Source organism: Drosophila takahashii, chromosome 2R (assembly GCF_030179915.1).
Source record: "Drosophila takahashii strain IR98-3 E-12201 chromosome 2R, DtakHiC1v2, whole genome shotgun sequence".
Taxonomy (NCBI): Eukaryota; Metazoa; Arthropoda; class Insecta; order Diptera; family Drosophilidae; genus Drosophila; species Drosophila takahashii.
In genome coordinates this window covers 21,462,232-21,478,655 of record NC_091679.1, presented here as the reverse complement: position 1 = coordinate 21,478,655, position 16,424 = coordinate 21,462,232, and the positions used below count along the sequence as shown (strand labels likewise).

The window sequence follows — 16,424 nt, the reverse complement described above, 5'->3', positions numbered from 1 at the left end:
AAAATCGACTTTTGGACCATAGTGCGAGGTAAAAAACTAGTGACGACCGCACCTTCAACATACAAAAGTTCTGATATCAACATTTGTGACGAAAAATTATTACACTCGTCATTAAATAGACTTTCTAATATTTTCTCATTCGGCACGCTGCAATAGTAAATGCCTGTAAAGGGAAAAAGGCTGGAATAGTTTGCTAGGGCGCACTATGGGCAAATATTCAGTCCTTGAGGCATAAACTCCAGTTTTAAAGATACAAATCTAAAATTTTTGTTATATACTTTTAAGGCTAAGATGTAATTTCGGTTTTTGTTGCTTTTTGAATCGGACCACATATTCATCCTACGCCCACGCCGCAGATATACATTTGAAGGCAAGGATTTAAAGAAAATGTTGTTTGTGTTGGTAACTGTAATACAATTTCTGTTTTTGTTAAATTTTGAATTGGACCAAGTCTCCATCAACCGCCAACGCCGCATATTTACTTTTAAAGGCAAGGATATAAAAAAAATGAATTTGTTAATAAATATTTCATATTTAACGCCTTTCGCAACAAAACTGAAGTATCTTCTTGTTTGATATTTTTTGCCAAAAAGAAGCACCATGCCAAATTAATGGCATCGAATTTTCTTTTTCTTTCGCCAATTGAGATGCCACCTTACGCTTTAATCGTGGTCCTGCCTCATTAGAAGTTAGGCATTTGCGACCAGGTTTGTCGCTTGGCAAGCCCTTTTCCAAAAATGAAATTTTCATGTTCGACGAAAGCCGCAGGAAATGTTCTTCCTTGAATCGGTCTATTATTCTATGACATTTTGGCAAATTACGACTAAAAAAGGCAACAATCTGCCTAATTTTTTTTTGACTATTGTGTGCTGACTATCGCTTAATTCGATTCCGTTCATAGTTTGCAAAACAAATTCCATCACAGCGGTTTGTTGCCGGTTGTTGCCGATACAAACATTAAGCAATGTGTAGTGACAGAACTCGAATGCAACTACAACATGGAGGTTTTACGTATAACGTGCAAAAACGTGCAAAAAGTATTGATATGGTTCGATTAGCAATTGTTTTGTTTATAACTTCCTATTTTTACCTTGCCTATACTCTCCTATACTCACATCTTACACTCCACAGAAAGCAAAAATACATTTCTTATTTGTCATCTAAAAACTAAGCGACAACTCATTAAACAAATGGACAAAAAGCACATATAATAAACATTCAGTGTTTATAATTTATTTAACAGTGAAGGATTGTTATTTGTATCCATATTTAAACTTTTTTGGTTGGCTTACAATAACCAAAGAAATCGAGGTGTGAAAACTACAAAGTTTTTCGTCCCTTTTTGTAAACGTGTGACCCTATTTCAAACTTTCGAATTTCTTAAGGGAAAAAATAGCGAAAAACGCCAAATAAAATTCTTTGAAAATGGATTTTAGGTTCCTTTAAGTATTGTAAATAACCACAGAAGGTCATTTATGTAATACTGAAGAACAAAAAAATGTAAAAATGCCTCACTTTCGAATTTTTTGCCCATAGTGGGGCGGGCCGAATGAGAAAAGATTAGAAAGTCTATTTAATGACGAGTGTAATAATTTTTCGTCACAAATGTTGATATCAGAACTTTTGTATGTTGAAGGTGCGGTCGTCACTAGTTTTTTACCTCGTTAAGAGGTGTTTTTATTTGATATAAAATATAAGGAATTACAAGGCTAGATTTAAATGATAAATTTATATTTCGAAAAATATTTCCACTGGCTATGTTTAATATCTTATTATCATTCAAACTTCTTTTAATATTTTTAAGGGTTAAATCTAAAATTTTTGGAATTTCGAAAATGTATTTAAACATAAAAGAAAGAGGCATTACATAAATATTATTTGATTTCGGTCCCAAAGTAGGATTTCCCCTATGAATCACTTCTGAAATTCTTTCATCAATTTGAATCACCTTAGGATCTTCGTACAAATTATATTCTTTTAACGTTTTTATCATTTTATACTCTGCACACTGGGCCAGAAAGTTAATTTTTTGGCCAAAAATCTGTAATTTCTTTCCTAGGACAGTTAGAAGGATGCAGTTTTTTGCGTTTTTTTCTTAAAGGATTGAACTTTCCAACGAACTAAAAGTAAAATTTCTTGGAATTTTATATGATATAGATAATCCAGACCAAAGTCGGAAAATTTTACGTACTTTTCGGTTTTTTATTTTTAAAAAAATAACTAGAAGACGCACTTCTTTCATTTTCGAAAACAATAAAGTATGAGATAAAACAAACTAAAAAAAATTAACATCACTAAAAAATATTATGTCGTTTAAGATTTATGAACCGTTAAAAACTGCAACTTTCGGAGACTCCCACATCAACGTTTATCAAACAATCGATTTAAAAACAAGAGAGAACGCTATAGTCGGGTTGTTGTCCCGACTATCTAATACCCGTCACTCAGCTAAAGGGAGTGCGAACGCTGTGTCGGGTTGGTGTCCCGACTACTAATCGTAACTCAGCTAAAGGGAGTGCGAGGGAGATAGATATATAATTTTTGATTGCGTATAACTTTTTAATGAATGGTCCGATTTGAAAAATGTCTTCTACATTTCGATAGGTATAAATATACACAACAAAATTGCATTTATACTTCTCGGAAATCTTTAAAGATGTGGGCGCAGGACCCATTTTAAAATCGTTAGTGGGCGATTGTGGGCGTTAGAGGGGGCGTGGCGCTCGGCTAAAATAAACTTGCGCTGCGTAGGAAGCCAAAGAATATGTGTGGGAAATCTCAACCTTCTAGCTTTTGTAGTTTCTGAGATCTCAGCGTTCATACAGACGGACAGACAGACAGACAGACAGACAGACAGACAGACAGACGGACAGACGGACAGACGGACATGGCTAGATCGACTCGGCTAGTGACCTTGATCAAGAATATATATACTTTATGGGGTCGGAAACGCTTCCTTCTAGCTGTTACATACTTTTGCACGAATCTAGTATACCCTTTTACTCTACGAGTAACGGGTATAAAAATTTCTATTTTTTTGTTCTTGTTACCTTTTAAGTTTTATATAATCTAATTATGTAAAAAAAATTGTTTAAAAATATTGTTTTTTGATTTGTTTAATGTTAATTTGACATATTCTGAAGTCATCACAAAAGTATGCTACATTTTTATTTGCATAGTCCTGATTAAATAGATAGATATAGGTTTGGAAAATACCATAATCGATTAGTGTACGTAAAAAGTAGATTTTAGATGTTAGTCACACTAAAATCAAATTTTTGAGCGCATAATGTTCACCAAAACCTGAAGAAATAAAGTATGGCATACTCTTGGGCTCTCTTAGCTAAGCTCTTCAAAATAGCTCGACTTCGAGTTAAGCCTTCAATTAAAACTTAAATTACCGAAAACTTAGGCAAAACCGCATCGAGTCGGTGGGCTACGCTTTTAGTAAATTGATCAACGAATTTTTTTTTGAAGGAATGAACTAATTTGGGGATGGCACTCGAAGGCACTCGAAAAGCAAAGTACTCATTTGCTGAAAAAAAGCGTAAAAATGAACAATTACATTTATTTTAGCAAACAAGTAAGACATACGAGCTATATTATATTTTTTACTTGTTGAAAATAATCCCTTCTGCAAGTTTCGGAAAGAAGTCGAACAGCAACATCAGCATCTTTGACTTCTAAATTTTTTTTCATTTCCATCAATATTTTATGAATTTTTCACTTTGAAAATATGGTAAAAGAAAACTACTTGCCCGAATTCTTTGAAACTTTGGCATAAATTAGTTTAATGTATTATAAAAAGGATCCCAAACTCAATTTGGTCATTTTCTTAAAAAAGAAAAACGTATTTTTGGCCAAAAATCTGATCGGCTGGCCCAGTGTGCTCTGTACAAATTTTATCAAAGGGACTTTCGCAAAAATTTAAAATGGATTTTAAGTTACTATTAAAATGATTTTCATCTAGAATAATTTTAATGGAATTCCCTATAGATTTTGTAAGCGAAGAAACCATATTCTGCAAACTTACAACTAGATTTCTAGGAATAAAGTTTTGGCTGTACAAAGACAAAGACAGTTTAAGAGCCTGCTTTTTTAAGTCTCTGATATTGAAAATATCTTCTTCTTGATTTTCATTAAAAAGGCTTGACTCCTCCATTGGCTCTGACGCTATGGTAGATCTATTGGAAGAACATGGATCATCGCTACTACATAATTTATGGGTTGATTCGTGAAATGGCTCGCTGGAATAATGAATTTTATGTACTTTTTCTAAGTGTTGCCTGAAGTTTACATAATTTGTAAATATTTGATTACATTTTGATTGGACACAAGTAATTTTTAAGTTTTTTTTCGAAAGTAAGTGTGTAGATTTCATGTGTAAAATCAATAAATGTGGACTAGCAAATGATTTCCTACAGCGAAAACAGATATACATTTTGATTTTATAAAATATTATTTAACGCGTCTATTAATGAAGCTACGTTGGAAGATTTAGTATCAAATTTTGTGTTAATTCCAAAAAAATAGTGTTGTATAAATAGCCAAGTTGGCTCACAAGCCTTCGGATATTCTAATGCTAAAACTTGAAAAATTTTGAAACATGTGTCGAAACTTTCAATAAAAGAATTAACTTTAACTAAGTTTTGGTCATAGTACACGTAGAAATTTTTAAAACTATATTCATAACCCTCGACTATCACGAAAGGTTGAATGGTCGACTTTGAAATTATCTCGTTTATGCGCTCTTTATAGTTTGATATAGTTGTCAGTTGAAGTACCAAACTTTCTTGTGCGTCAGCAAGGGTCACTTTTTTGGTCCTTTTGCCGTTTTCACTCGATTTGAATCGCGCTGACGATGGTAATGCAGAATTTAGCAGTATTGCCAAAAGGAAATCTTGAGAATCTAGTTAGTAATAAACAATTAATTTTTCAAAATAAACAGTTTTCAATTTATAAAAAAAAACCTTTGCACGTGGTCAGCTTAGCCCTTGCAAGCTGGTTCTGGCTAAATCCGTTCGTTAGGCTTGAATCGTAAAATTTTATAATTTTCGGCTTAAATGTATCCCACTTCGACAATAACGATGCTGCTTTGCCTGGATACAGGAACTCGAAATCAATTTCAAACTAAAAAGGGAAAGGGGAAAAAATATAAAAACTCAATATAAACATATTTTTCGGACGGGTGCCAACTTTTTTTTAATTCCTTGTTAAGAAAAGAAATTTTTACAATTTCTTGTGGAATTTAAGATTGTTGTACTACGTACCAGGTCTATAGCTTTGGCATGAGAAAATGTTGACCACCCCTGAAAGAAGTCGTCAATATTGTTTTGATCGAGCTCCCGACGTCGAAGAGCGCATGTTTTTTTCCAATTATCGCAAATTTCGGGCAATTCAATAAATTAGAATCGTCGGGTTCAGTCAAGCCAACAACAGGAGTGGGAGGAACCAAATTTCTAACGTTGTCAGGGGGTCTGTCAAGCTTTTCCTGCTTTCGGCGCTTAGCTCTAGTATTCTTGTATCAAATAAAAACACCTCTTAACGAAGTAAAAAACTAGTGACGACCGCACCTTCAACATACAAAAGTTCTGATATCAACATTTGTGACGAAAAATTATTACACTCGTCATTAAATAGACTTTCTAATCTTTTCTCATTCGGCCCGCCCTAGCAAACTATTCCAGCCTTTTTCCCTTTACAGGCATTTACTATTGCAGCGTGCCGAATGAGAAAATATTAGAAAGTCTATTTAATGACGAGTGTAATAATTTTTCGTCACAAATGTTGATATCAGAACTTTTGTATGTTGAAGGTGCGGTCGTCACTAGTTTTTTACCTCGTTAAGAGGTGTTTTTATTTGATATCAGAAGTTTTTGTTTGTTTACATTTGCTCTCATAGGAGCTAATATATACATTTAAATTTAAATTGGTCAATCATAATTTTTAAACTATTGTATTTTAACAAATTAAGTTAAAAGGGCGTTGAAGTATTTCAAAATACCTTTTAATCGAGGTATAGCACATGTCTGTACCTTTAGTAGTGTAGAACTTACAAACTAACGAAATTTAGCTATTTTTAGCTTTTTCCCGCTAAAGTAGCGGATTTTTCCTAAAGTCGTAGAACAAAAGATTCCTATATGGAACTCTTAAGTGCAAATTTACTGATTCCATGACCCTAAAATACAGTTCGGATACCCTCCCACAAAATTCAATACTCAGGGAGCGTTAGTTGTTTTGAGCTGGCAAAAGTGGCTATTTTCGTTTCTGAATAACTTTTAAACGCGATTTTTTACATAAACATGATATATACCAAAATTTAAGGAATCTCAAGGGCTATACAGTTTAAAGTTGTAAGGAAAATCGTTAGAGCCGTTTTTGAGAAAATTAAAAAAAAGCTAAAAAAAAAGTTTTAACAAATTTTCTTTTGTTCATATCTTTTTAACTATTACATTTACACAAATTGCATATAAAAGGCGTTTATAACATTTAAAAATACCTTTCAAACGAGATGCAGCACAAGTCTGTAGCTTTAGTAGTATAGAAGTTAAGCTTTCCGAATTTTAGCTATTTATAGCTGTTTTCCCGCTAAACTAGCGGGTTTTTCCAAAAGTGGTAGAACAACAGTTTTTAATATCGATGTGATGAACGTCATATCAAATTTTCAGAACTTAAAAAACATATTTTGGACAAGTGGACAAGTGGACAAGTGGACAAGTGGACAAGTGGACAAGTGGACAAGTGGACAAGTGGACAAACTGACAAACAGAATTAAATTTTCATTTTGGGAAGAAGAAGAAAATCTTATTTTGGCTATAACTTTTGAACGGAGAGTCGGATTTTGACAAATGACCCCTCATTCGACGGGTATTTTCAAAAGCAATACAACTAAAATATTGCGAGGGGGCATTTATCCCCACCGGCCCCAACAGCTCCAAATTTCGAAATTTTCACTTTTTCACTTTCACCGCTCTCTCTCCAAAGCCAATTGATTTTCTTAAAGTCTTGGTATGCAATCCTGTTAGTTTTCGCAATACCTTTCGATAGGTGTATTATTCATTATGATCGGACCATCACAGTAGATTTTCATTTCTTCGTGTATATATAGTAGTCGCCTTCGCACACTCTCCTGGTGCGCTTCGTCACTACATGGACTGCCGTCCATAGTGATTTGCAAAATAGCTTCCCTCCAGCCGAGCCGTTCTTTTGTCTTTGAATATAATAATAGTCCTGAGACAAAACAAAATATACAATAAACAAATTAAGAATAATAAAAAAAGGCTCCGATAAGTTTCAAAATATTCTTTTAAATCTTCAATTCGACTGTAATGTGTCAATTACCTCAACATCAGCTTCTTTTGGAAATAAATGCGTTATCTCCTTTAAAAGCATAAGAAAATCGGATTGTTTAAGGGTTTTTTCATTAAATATGACATCCTCAACGATTATATTTATAATGTCATCCCTTTCCTGTGAAGAGAATGCCTTATTAGTTTCTTTAAACTGTAATAAATACCTCCCTTTTGGACAGTTTTTGAAGATCGACAACAAGCTCTTAGAAATAAAAATATTGTAAATTTCCATTTAAAAGTAATTAAAATTACAAGCATACCGAACTTAAAACACTTCTACCAGGAAAAGTTGAAATGGCATCATCAGTTGTCAGAGCCGCAGGTCTATCAATCGTCTTCTGGCCACCAAACTGAATAAAGATTAATTATTTAGTATTTCTACCCTTGCTTGTCACTTTTTTTTAATAACTTTTTCGCTTCTTCAGGAAAAGAGTTTCTCGCGAAACATGATTCTAAGCCCCAAAGGGGGAATGGCCTCCTTAATTTCTTCAGACGTAATATAGCGTAAGCTTTCATACTTGACTTCTGCAGCTGCAACCACACAGGCGTTACTTTGGATTTAAGAATCTGGACCTGTCCTTTATATTTTTACATGGAGGGTGTACTTACCTCTTAAATACTCCAATGCTTCTTGAAGATCCAGCTGTTCTAACAAAGTTTTTATTTTTTGATCGTCCTCGTCTTCCAGATCATCAAAACTTAGCTCGTCTTCACTCATTCCAAAACGATTTTCCGGAGCACTTTTGTTACAGTGAACTAACTCTCGACACACTAAATTCAAAAGTCACCAATTTATTAAACGCTTAGAATTATTGACGGAAAAGGCAGAGCAGTCTATACGAGGTATGACCAGTTTGGTTCGATTAGTGTTGGTATGAGTTGGGGGTCTTTAATTATCGGAAAATTAAAGTTTTGGCTAAGGTTTTCCAATTTACACATTTTCACATTTAGATGGCGCTACCTTATTAGTTAGTTTTTATTACTGTACGATGCACACTCATAAAAAAAAATCGAAGAATTTCCTTAAAATCTAGAAAATTCTTTCTTGAATTTTTGCCAAAGGCGACCTTACCTTTGTTTCAAGAAATGGTTTTTTTGAAAGGCACCATTAAAACAAGAAAAAATATTTCTTGTTTTAAGAAATTAAATTTCTTAAAACAAGAAAGGGTTTTTTAGAAAGCCACCATAAAAACAAGAAAAAATATTTCTTAAAACAAGAAAGGCGATTCTTGTTTCAAAGGTGGTTTGTTTCTTGTTTCAAGAAATTAAATTTCTTAAAACAAGAAAGGGTTTTTTAGAAAGGCACCTTTTAAACAAGAAAAACTCTTTCTTGTTTAAATTTCCTTTCAAGAAATTTTATTTCTTGATTTAAGAAATAATATTTCTTGAAAGGAAGTTTTATATTAACACTGAAACCCTAAAAATAAAATGTAACTTGGTTTTTTCTTTTGCATATTATATTTATTTACATTTAAAACATTTAACACTTAACATTTAAACATTTTTAAATAACACATTTTTGACTCAAGAAAACATTATTATTACCCAAGGTCTGTTGAACTTCATATGACCTAAGGTGATCCATTTTCTTCGCCTTTCCTCATCTATAAAAAAAGAGTTATTGTGATATCAATGATTTGTTTTTAGATAAACAACTTTTTTGAAATAATATAATGTTAATAATAGCCAAAATACAAACACGTTGGACAGACGACCGAGAGAGAGGAGCAAGACAGGTAGAAAATGAAGGGTTGAAAATCGAATTTCATAGAGACAGAGACACGGGAGAGACACGTACATACATACATATATTTACATACAGTCCTTTGCGCGAAGGGAGACCGAATGTAAGCAGGGCAGATCGTGTCAGTTTTAAGAAGGTGAAGAGAGAAACGTCGCGACGCGTAGGTCAAGCGAGCGAGAGAGAGAAGCAGAATATGAAAGGGTTGAAAATCGGGTTTCAGATCGGGTGAACCGCGTACATGCATAGATATTTACATACATACATAAGTATGTCAAACAAATACAACATATTTTTCTTACCTTAGAAGGTTTTAAAACAAAATTACAGCTTCGACAAACAAATTATTTGGCTGATGCAACTGCAGGTATTTTCACTCTGAAAAATAAATAAAATGCGAGTAATAAGATAAAGTTATTATAGAACTGTACACCCACAAATTTATGTACAAATGTATGTATGTAGGTAGCTCTTAGCTAAAAAACAATTCACCTAAATTGGTATACGCTTGGTAAAGAGATTTGAAATGTATCCTCTAATTACATACATACAATTGTACGCCCGCTATACAAAAAATTATATACATATTTACATACCTTTGAATATTCGGAAAAAGGCTTCACCTCTTATCCGCTTGAAAATCACGTCCATCACTCACGAATTTTTTTCACAACTGACGCTCGGGGGATCAGAGAAGTCGGTAGCCGGGTAGTAGTCGGGCCGAGTAGGCCCTTCGTCCCACTTCGTTTTTCTTGTCGTTAACATTCGGCAGCCGAAGGAAGTCAATGGCTACTTTCCTATATTCTAGGGTCATTTCATTCATATATTCAAAGGTGATTTTGTCCTTAAATACGTACAAAAATGTTTTGGCTGCGACGGCAAAACAAACATATGAGATTTTCATTTTTCTATTTTTAAGAAAAATTCTTTCTTGAATTTTTTCCATCAAGAAAGGTTTTCTGTATTCAAAGGACAATTTTCTAATAACAAGAAATTTTTTTTCTATTTTCAAAGGTAGGCCGATTCAATGGCGAGATTTCCAAAATTTAGAAATTAATTTTTATGAGTGCAGTGCCATCTGTTGGAAAAAAAACAACGTTACTCCTTTAGACTAAAAAAATTTTCAGAGCATTTCCTTTATTATAAAAAAATTGTTTATAAAAATAAACAGGATTGAAATCCTGCTGGGGTCTTAAAAAAATCTTTTTCAAACAACTAGTCCGATCGAACAGCCCGGAACTTAATCCCGTTTCGGATAAAGAAGCCATAATTTAATCTTTTCAGGATGACATTTACCTTTTCAGACTTAAAGTAAAAATTTCAATCCTGATTCGGATAAAAAAGTTTTAATACAATCTTCTTAGGATAACATAAATTTCTCGGGCTTAGTGTCATCCCAAAAATATTAAATTAAGCCTTTTTTTATCCGAAACGGGATTGAAATTTTTGATCTCGGAATAAATTAAAATCAAGAATAAAAAATTTGAATTTAGCACGCCGTTTTTTTTTGAGTGTATAAATAGCTAGCATAGGAAGGGTCAAAAAATAATTGCCAAAATAATACGAGAGCAGCTAAAATTTCGATTGTTGTGATATATACGCATGTAAATCTAAATCAAATAAAAACACCTCTTAACCTCTTAAAAAACTAGTGACGATCGTACCTTCAACATACAAAAGTTCTGATATCAACATTTGTGACGAAAATTTATTATACTCGTCATTAAATACACTTTCTAGGACTTTTTGATTCGGCCCGCCCCACAGTGGCCGATTTGGCTGTTTTAGTTTAAGATTAAGCAAATTTTGGACTCTTAAATATAATAAAAGTTTTGTTTTTTACCGATAGTAAAATAGTCATTTATCGAAAAAAAAACATATTAACAATGAAAAATTCGTTAAACTAGATGAGCTGTTAACCCTCAAAGGTAACATATGCTAGCACTATACTTCTCAAAGCGTATAGCTTGATTCATGCACCTATTTTTGAAACAAGTTCCCCATTTTTCTAAAGTTTAAGGTATGTAGTAAAATAAAATGAATGTTTTGTGCCCTGTATATTCGTTGTTGTATTCGTAGTTTTAGTTTAAATCCATTAATGCTTGTAGCCCTCTTTTTTAAAAAAAAGAAAACTTCAGCTTCTGTAGACTAAAACTTTGTGAAGCCCGTTCCGGCCCGCAAAAAGTCAATATCTGTGGTAAAGTATGGTTCGTCCAGTGAGTAAATTATTTAAGATCAGCTGCCCTTACACTCATAGAAATTTTTACCTAAATACTAGAAAAGTCGCCCTAAAACTACGAAAAATTTTCTTATTATACGGGTGGCTAGCCCTAAATATACGAAAAATCGCCATGGAAAATTTTTTTTAGGGTTAGTTTTTCCAAAACGCCAAATTTGCCCTGTTTTTTAGAGCGAATTTTTATGAGTCGACTCCAAAAGTAATTCCTTCTTTTTAGGGCGAAATCGCCCTAAAACGCAGAACAAAATAGCCAAAAATATGTTCTGAAATTGCCCTAAAAACAAGGAAGAGTCAAACGAAATTCTAAGACGCAATTAATGGATACATACCCACCGGGAAAATTCCTATGGAAAATAACATATTTTCAAGAGGTTTCTCCATAGAAGCGGAAGGGACTAAACCTCATTCACCCCTTACATTTCTTCCATCTCTGGTTTCAAAATACACGGGGGTGACACAAAAAGTAAGGGGGAAATGAGGTTTCTATCTGGATCTCTGGCAGAAGAATGCAGGACAAAATCCACTGGTTTTTCGACTTCCCGCATTATAGATTTTCCACACGTACCCAGTTATGGTTTTCCTCCACTTGCAATATCTGCTTTTCTACACCCTCCCAGTTTTGGTTTTTCCAGACCCTCGCAGTTTTGGTTTTGCACTGCTTTGCAGTATCTGATTTTCCACAATAAAAATCATGTTTTTTGTAATATTTGTTTGTGTATTTATTAATAATATTTACAATCGAAGCATTGGAACTACAAATTTTTAATGCCTGAAGCATTCCCGTGTTTTGCTTGGCCGAATGCAGTACTTAGATATCCATTTCTTGTCTGTCTTCTGAAAATATCAAACATAATTTAGATATGAATGTAAGACCAGGAATAATAATAAGAGTAATTACCATTATTAGGTCTCCGCACAAAATTAAAGGATCTCTCCAGAAATTATGCCTGGTTTGCCATGGCCGATCATTTACCCTCTGTTCAGTTGTTTTATGTCGGGTATCTATATCAAAAACTATGAGAAGAAAAAATAAAATATGACAAGCGCAGGCGCAACACTTCTGGTCCCAAGAAGTCTCAGTCGGCCTGGCTGAAATAAATGTAATATTTTGATTAAGTTAAACAACTAAGTTAGTACTGAAGTACTATTTATACAACCATTTAATGAACACCTCACACCATTTACCACTGGTAAAGATTAAAAACATTTCAAGTGTCACTGAAATGAGAAGAAAAAGTAAAATATGACAAGCGCAGGCGCAACACTTCTGGTCCCAAGAAGTCTCAGTCGGCCTGGCTGAAATAAATGTAATATTTTGATTAAGTTAAACAACTAAGTTAGTACTGAAGTACTATTTATACAACCATTTAATGAACACCTCACACCATTTACCACTGGTAAAGATTAAAAACATTTCAAGTGTCACCATTTTAATGAACATTTAATGAACACCTCACACCATTTACCACTGGTAAAGATTAAAAACATTTCAAGTGTCACAGAATTTGTGTTGAAGATAGCATCCGGAGGCGTATATTTATTAATGGCGAAAATATCTGTGATACTAACCTTTGTAACGCTGAAATAAAGGTTATAAAAAAACAAAATTCATTTTATCACTCACCTTTTTATTGTTTTTTAGATTAAAATTAACTATTTTCACTTTTTTTTCACTTTTTCCAACAAATTTAAAAATGATGTGACCCTGCATCATATACTTGATAATACTAAAATGCAGATTTGATATAAATTTCGTTGTAAAGTCCGGTCACACTTTGGCGCCGAATAAGTATTTCGTTTAAAAAATACTTTTCAGGGACCGTAATCATTTAAGGTTACGTATATTATAGGTGTATTAGGCATTTTTCGTGTTATCAATACCACCAACACGAATTTTTATATTTTAACAACACTTAAAAATGGCTTAGGCCACGATCTGACGATCAAATTATTTTATTTCACAGAAAATGTTTAAAAATGTAAAAAACAACAATAGTTTTCTTTGTAATTTAATGTAATTCCTTGATAAATGTGATCAAATATTTTAATCGTCTTACCGTGGCTTTTCTCTATAATTTGGTTGAATCCCACATTCATCCTTATTATTATTTGAAAAATGTTGAGTAAAATAAATTAATATTATCATTATAGACATTATGATAATAATGTTATATAGTTTAATTTTTTTGATTAACAATTATTAATATTTTTTCTACGACTTTTAAAATTACTAAAAATTAAAACTAAATGTGAGAACAAGTCTTTTGGTTTTGGTGTAAGTCATAGGATTTTTGAATATTATAAGTTGGTCTTTTTTTTGTTAAAAAATATTATAATCGTGGTGCCACAGAAATCACACAGCGCATAAGTGGCCTGATATTGATGCTTCTCAGAAACCCACCCTCATTTAGCGCTCAGAAATTATCTATCCCTACACCGCCGCCTGCAAAAAGGAACAGGATTTCAAGAACACAAAAACCAACTTCTCACATTCCCGCTGGGAGGTCAAAACAAGTGAATGTGTGTGTATATTAGGGCGGACCTTTTTCTATGAATTTTGATGCTGAGCGCATTTGACTTTAGAGAAGTCCACCCTTTTTCTTCTTCTTCGCTACTTTTCGTCCGTTGCAGTGGCAAGGGTGGGGGTAGAAAGAGTTGCATTGTCTAGACTTTGTCATAATTTTTCGGCGCTTGGCAGCGAAAGACGTGTTTGTGAAACCTTTTGTTTGTGAAAAAGTGAAAAATGTAAACGCTATTAAAGGACTTGGGAGGCGATTCTTTCTCTGTTTTCTGGTGAGTACATACATATATAATTGTGCAATTTGGATATTAATAACTAATTGAACTTACATATGTATCTGTAACAGAGGAAAATGCAGCTGAAACTTAAAAAGATTTGACTGGAAGCAGCGGTCCAGATGTAGAGTTTTGGAAGTGTGGCAGAACAAAGTAAGAACATTAATAAGAGTATACATATATGTATGTGTATATGTAAATAATGCTTGAGGTAAAAAAATGATGCAACAGAATATACACATGTATACAGATGTATATATTTACCAGAAATCTGTATTTATGCACCGGACAAACCGCATTCACAAGTGCATATGCCAAAATAACCCCCAAATTTCTATTGCGTCATTTCGTCAGTAACCGAAATTTGCTTTTGTTGCTTCTTTTTTTCCAGAAGTAGCAGCAAACGCAAATTCTGACTGTTAGTAGTGCATTTTTATTTTAATTTCTAACAATTTTATTTCTTGTTTTAGATTGAGAACGTCTTTGAGATCCAGCTTCCGCAAACCACTTTGGAAAGCCACGCTGAAGGTATGTGCTTTTTCTCTTTTTCTTTTCTCATTCAATAAATAGACTGTTTTTATTTAATAGAGATACAATCAACTTTAATTTGGCTTGCGATCCATTCAGTGTTGGTGCGACAGCAATGACAAAAAAGGACGGCGGGAGCAAGAACGCGAAGCACACCATTGCGGACCCGCGAAGCCGTTTCTTGGTTTGGAAGGCTACTGTTGGGGAACTGCAAACACATCTAAGGGCATTGACGGAAAATTGCTAATCCGGAAAGCCGAAACTGCAACCATTCAGCTGCAACGTGGGAACAAGCCCTTTTTGACCTTGGTGAATTTCCAGTTTACCTATCAGAGGTTTATTTATAGAATGCCAACCTTATTGAAAAGTATTGATGTGTGCTTCAAAATATTTTTTGTTTTAAACCACGACATTTATCCAAAAAATGTTTTATGAAATTCATTTAGAGTCTGATAAGAAAGGTAAAGCTTTATCCGAACTCTTGAAGGATTATAAAACCTTAAAACTGTAACTATTTTAAAGAAACAATCTGTTCATTCCAATAAAAACTATTATTTCTATGCATTCAATTAGAAGTAAAATTTGATAATCAGTAAGACCTAAAATTCCCTCCGGCGGAAGCACACAACATAAAGACCAAAAAATACATTAAGCCAAAAAATTAAGATCGATGTAATTCTTTTAGCAATAAGAATAAGTAGAAAAGTATGTAAATGTATATAATTAGAAATTGTGTAAATAACGACAAACAAAAATATAAAAAACAAACAAAAAAAATATAATGAAATCGTATTTTTATTTATGAAAAATGGCCGTAAAATTTTGGGGAGCATTTTGCATGTTTTAGGGCAATTCGCCTATAAATCCAGAGAAAACGCCCTAGATTTATGAAAATCTGCCTTTAGTTTTAGGATATTTTTCCTTATTTCTAGGGCAATTCGCCCTAAAATCCAGAAAATCACCCTAGATTTATAAAAAACTGCCTTTAGTTTAAAGGTATTTTTTCCGATTTCCAGGGCAATTCGCCTATAAGTCCAGAAAAATCGCCCTGGATTTAAAGGAAACTGCCTTTAGTTTAAGGGTCTCATTTCTTATTTTTAGGGCAATTACCTTTGAAAATAGAAAAATCGCCCTAGATCTACGAAAAATCGCCCTAAATGTATGACAAAATCACCCGTATTTTTAGGGCAATTTGCCCTAATTTTGTTGCCTAGTCGCCATTGACCCCCGTTTTAGGGCGATTTTCCCTGTTTTTAGGGCGATTTTACCGGAAAATTTCTATGAGTGTACGTGCCCCTGCTAAAGTTTGTGGTATTTTCAAAAAGATCTAAATCTGCCTACCTTCAATGGCAACCCAGAGGACTGGCCAATCTTCATCAGCATGTAAAATAGCTGTGCAATAGCCGGCTTCTCAAACGCTGAGAACATGCTTCGACTACAGAAGTGCCTCAAAAGGTAAAGCCTATGAATTGGTGCGGGATAAACTGCTACTTCCTGCACTGGTTCCAGAAGTTATCAACACCCTGAAAACCTTTTTTGGACGCCCAGAACATATCCTTGACCGTTTGATCGACAAAATCAGGAAGATCAACGTACACAAGGACAGATTGGAATCTCTCATTGATTTCGCCATGGCAGTACGCAATGCATGCGCAACTATGGAGGCCTGCAACCTGCACAGAAAAAAAATTGATATGAAATTGCACTCAAGTTAACATTATTTCATATCAAATTGGGGCCGATATTAATTAATGCAACATTGATATTT

The 16,424-nt window shown here is 33.6% G+C and overlaps 1 protein-coding gene and 3 long non-coding RNA genes across 8 annotated transcripts in view; 1 reads left to right on the top strand and 3 right to left on the bottom strand.

The window, feature by feature from the left end:
* The window catches only part of LOC108068516 (putative inorganic phosphate cotransporter), a 60,446-nt gene that overhangs the window by 17,168 nt on the left and 26,854 nt on the right, over positions 1-16,424 (bottom strand). The window contains exons 4-8 of one of the 5 annotated variants that reach the window (XR_011418137.1): positions 7,962-8,123; positions 7,762-7,883; positions 7,613-7,702; positions 7,342-7,554; positions 5,849-7,230 (exon numbers count right to left, since the gene is read on the bottom strand). The exons of 1 other annotated variant lie outside the window; for it this stretch is intronic. Coding sequence is in view for 1 of the 4 variants with exons in the window: in XM_070213676.1 (XP_070069777.1) it covers positions 4,449-4,909; positions 4,971-5,130 (621 nt within the window). In the remaining 3 variants the exon portion in view is untranslated. Of the gene's footprint in view, positions 1-4,038; positions 4,910-4,970; positions 5,131-5,847; positions 7,231-7,341; positions 7,555-7,612; positions 7,703-7,761; positions 7,884-7,961; positions 8,124-16,424 lie in introns of those variants that run through there. 3 more of the 5 variants (XR_006412128.2, XM_070213676.1, XR_011418138.1) reach the window with 3 other exon arrangements.
* LOC138912614 (uncharacterized) lies at positions 8,730-10,094 on the bottom strand. Its single transcript, XR_011418174.1, has 3 exons — positions 9,690-10,094; positions 9,396-9,471; positions 8,730-8,956 (listed from the first exon to the last, which is right to left on the bottom strand). It is a non-coding gene; the product is annotated as an uncharacterized lncRNA (long non-coding RNA).
* LOC138912607 (uncharacterized) lies at positions 12,032-13,013 on the bottom strand. The gene is made up of 3 exons (XR_011418168.1): positions 12,957-13,013; positions 12,231-12,421; positions 12,032-12,166 (listed from the first exon to the last, which is right to left on the bottom strand). It is a non-coding gene; the product is annotated as an uncharacterized lncRNA (long non-coding RNA).
* Positions 13,980-15,301, top strand: LOC123002507 (uncharacterized). The gene is made up of 4 exons (XR_006412130.2): positions 13,980-14,125; positions 14,200-14,281; positions 14,599-14,656; positions 14,717-15,301. It is a non-coding gene; the product is annotated as an uncharacterized lncRNA (long non-coding RNA).